The sequence below is a fragment of the Hibiscus syriacus genome, unplaced genomic scaffold (assembly GCF_006381635.1).
Source record: "Hibiscus syriacus cultivar Baekdansim isolate YM2019G1 unplaced genomic scaffold, ASM638163v2 tig00009841_pilon, whole genome shotgun sequence".
NCBI lineage: Eukaryota > Viridiplantae > Streptophyta > Magnoliopsida > Malvales > Malvaceae > Hibiscus > Hibiscus syriacus.
The window spans coordinates 38,305-41,564 of NW_024062203.1; the positions used below are offsets into that span (position 1 = coordinate 38,305).

General features: G+C 34.9%; 1 protein-coding gene across 1 annotated transcript; it reads left to right on the forward strand.

The window, feature by feature from the left end:
• The first annotated feature begins 249 nt into the window (after window positions 1-249).
• On the forward strand, window positions 250-2,487 carry LOC120203364. The gene is made up of 4 exons (XM_039203675.1): window positions 250-448; window positions 1,372-1,415; window positions 1,596-1,866; window positions 2,094-2,487. Exons 1-4 carry the CDS (start codon window positions 397-399, stop codon window positions 2,372-2,374), a joined length of 648 nt encoding a protein of 215 aa, XP_039059606.1. The 5' UTR covers window positions 250-396; the 3' UTR covers window positions 2,375-2,487.
• Window positions 2,488-3,260: the final 773 nt, after the last annotated feature.

A 3,260-nucleotide genomic window follows, 5' to 3' on the forward strand; every position in this document is an offset into this window, starting at 1 on the left:
GCGAATTTGTTAGTCATTTTCGCAAATCCAAAAAAAGTTAGTTAAAATCGTATATTATAAGGCATTTTTGGTCACTAAAATTATTTTCTCTTTTAAAAAAATTAAAATTTTAAATAATAAAATAGACTAATAATTTAGGTATTAAATACATAGTTTACCCCAAAAAGAAATTACCTAAATTGCTCTGTGTGCGCTCCTCTTTAATTTAGGTTGTAGGAATGATACATGTTACAGCCTCATTTACTATTTTCTGGAGATACCTACAGAAATTAAAATTTTAGGGTTATTGTTTTCTTAGTCATTGAACGTTACTCTCCAAAAGAGAAACTCTCTTGTCTTTTAATTTTGGATAATTTACTGAAATTTATTATTTTGTTGCCGTTTCAATTCATTACAATGGGAAAGAAGAGAAGTTCACCTCTCGATAATCTTGACCTTCCTTATTCGGGTATGTTCTCTTTCCCTATTTATAATTGCTTCAACAAAACAAGTTTTTTTTTTCATGTGAAAGAATTCATAATTAAAAATTATTGGCCGATTTTGTAAGAATTGAGTGCTATGATTATTGAGAAAAGAATTAAAATCACCCATTTTCATTTTAGTTTCGTTAATTTGTTTTCTGTTCAATAAATGGAAATGGGGTTTTCAGGTTTGTTACATTTTAAAAAAAAGAAACTCTCTTTATTTAATCTGGGTCACTTTGTTCACAAGTGGAGTACTTAAAACTCCATTCTTGGATGGCAAACTGAATCTACTGTTAAATGGATTATTTTATAAAATTCTGGGTTTTCAGCTTAGTTTTGTTTGTTTGCCATTTTGTTTCATGACCGTACCATATCGCACTTCGATCATATCGGGCTGCTTACCATTATGAACCTAAGACCGTTGAATGTAGCAAATTATTGTGCTTGAACATCCTCAAAGGTTCACCAAATTCGAATCATTGCCCAGTGAGCCTTGATTTGATTTTTCTTCAACCTTTTAGGCCTTGAAGTGTACCATTTGTTGGCATCACTCTTCTGCAATCTGCTACAGTCTTTTCTGCATTTATCCTTTTTTTTTTTGAACTGATTTCTGTTACCTTGATGTGGTTATATGCTTTGTACACAAACTTAGGTGCGAGTGTTAGGTAAGGGCATGCATCCGACACGAGTGTGTTCAATCTTTTCTAAATTTTCCATATATTTGAAAGGAACTTAAAGGATCGAGAATGTATCGGATATATTGAAGAAAATTGAAAAGTCACAGGAACATTGCCTATATTTGGCCTATCTTCAGCTTAATAATCTAAAATAGCCAAGTGTTCTCCCTTATTTAAATGTAAACAATCAGAGTGTGAATAATCATTGTACCATTTATTGCATATTGCAGAGGACAAGCCGTGCTCGTCGGGGACACCATTATTACCCAAGGAGGTTTTGCATTTTTCCTCGTTCGTTTATGAAAAACCATTCTTTCTCCGGGTTGTTTTTCGTTGTTTTTAATTTATAGTTCTGTGATATCTTTTTTATGCTTTTGAACCTCCATCTATTTGTCAACTAAATAGTCTACATTTCTTCATTGATTCCCCCCTCCTTTCTCGCTTTCTTTCATAGCATTTGATGAATTTGGATGCTGGCATTGATGTTGGAGATAGTTCTGTGAGGCTACTTAATTCCAACCCTTCTGTTGCTCATCACCGTTACTATCTTGGGCGTTCGATATTTTTAAAAAGATCACGCCATTACTATGGTCATCACTACTTGCGCAGAAATTCAAGCAGTCTTTCAAATCCATCAACTTCACGTGGCTCTGTTAGTCCTTTACATGATGAGAGATTATCTTTCAAGTTTGCTCAATACAAACCCGAGTCTGTACACTGTGCAGGTTGTATGTATCTTTGTTTCACCTCTACAATATTAACATGCATATTAACATCAGGAAAGTCATTTTTATCTCATCTAGATCAATACATCAGGGAACTCTTAGCAGATTTTAGGAACTCATGTTTATTCATAAAATTAAAGAATTGGATTATTTAAGCTTAAAACTGAGTTTTGCTCGTTTTTCTTTTTCGTTCTCAGCCATTGACTTCAGTTTACGAAATTTTGCAGATGGGAGGGAAAAAGCATTTGGCTTTGGCAGGCCAGAAAGAATTAGGTCTAGTACATTGGTGATGGATTCCGTATCACCGGAAAAGGTGAAGGCAGTTTGCGGTGTATGTCAAAAGCATTTAATACGGAAACCTTATTTTCTGGGAAATATGCCAGCTTCCGGAGAATTTTCTGCCGTGGCAGTTCTTGTTTGTGGCCATGTATACCATCCAGATTGTTTGGAAGGAAGAACAAACTTCGAGGACAGGCATGACCCGCAGTGTCCGTTATGTTCAGCTTAAGTTTACAGATTAGGATCTTTAAACCATGCGCAATTGTATTGCTAATGTTACAGCCAGTTGGCAGCTATTAGAGCTTGAAAATGCTCATCCTTTACCCTATTTACTTGGTAAGCATGGAGCAGTGGTATAGATTTTCTTTAGAGGCCATTGGCTTCAAGTATATTTTATTTTTTTTGGGCAGAATCTTTGCAACCGTTCGGATGGTATCTTAAACCCCGAATTAATCAAACCGATCGAATGAACGTGGTTAACTAAAGAATATGGGTGCATATTTAGAGCTAAGTTAATCAGAAGCTGAATTTGTTTCATCAATGATCGCATAGTGTAGTGGATTAGCGCGTTTGACTTTGGATCAAAAGGTCGTGGGTTTGCCTCCCACTGAGGTTGGCTTAATAGGTGAACTATGCATTTAGTAATTAGCAACTAAATTATAGTTTAAATTTTTATTTTGTTTTAATACTGTCGTTAAAAACTTAACTAGTTCAGGTACTAAATATATAATTTGTCCTTTTTTGAAAAAAAATTGAGAATAAACTCAAACCATTACGTATAGAAGATGTTGAAGATCTTAAAACCCCACAGACCAAATGATCAAACAAGGAAAATACCTCAAGTTTTTAACCAATAATAATTCTCTTGACACCTGATTCGTGATTAATTTCCACCTTATATTGATTACCTTTTCTTAGAATTTTCCCCTTATTAATACTTCCACGTTTTGCCAACTTACGAACCACCGCCATAAAAACCTTCAGCTGCCACCGGATTTTCCTTGTTAAAAAAAACTGCCATTGACCGCCCCGTTTTCTGGTGGCGGCAAAAGGCTAGTTTTGACAGTTTAATGTCCTACTTTCTTCTTATCTTTCACATTGCAACCATGGCGACG

What these genes read in the sequence shown, in the direction of transcription:
- LOC120203364 (XM_039203675.1), top strand. Translation starts at nt 397, where the DNA reads ATGGGAAAGAAGAGAAGTTCACCTCTCGATAATCTTGACCTTCCTTAT. An exon ending in TCTTGACCTTCCTTATTCGG is followed by an intron (nt 449 to 1,371) that starts GTATGTTCTCTT and finishes TGCATATTGCAG; the next exon opens with AGGACAAGCCGTGCTCGTCG. An exon ending in CACCATTATTACCCAAGGAG is followed by an intron (nt 1,416 to 1,595) that starts GTTTTGCATTTT and finishes TTTCTTTCATAG; the next exon opens with CATTTGATGAATTTGGATGC.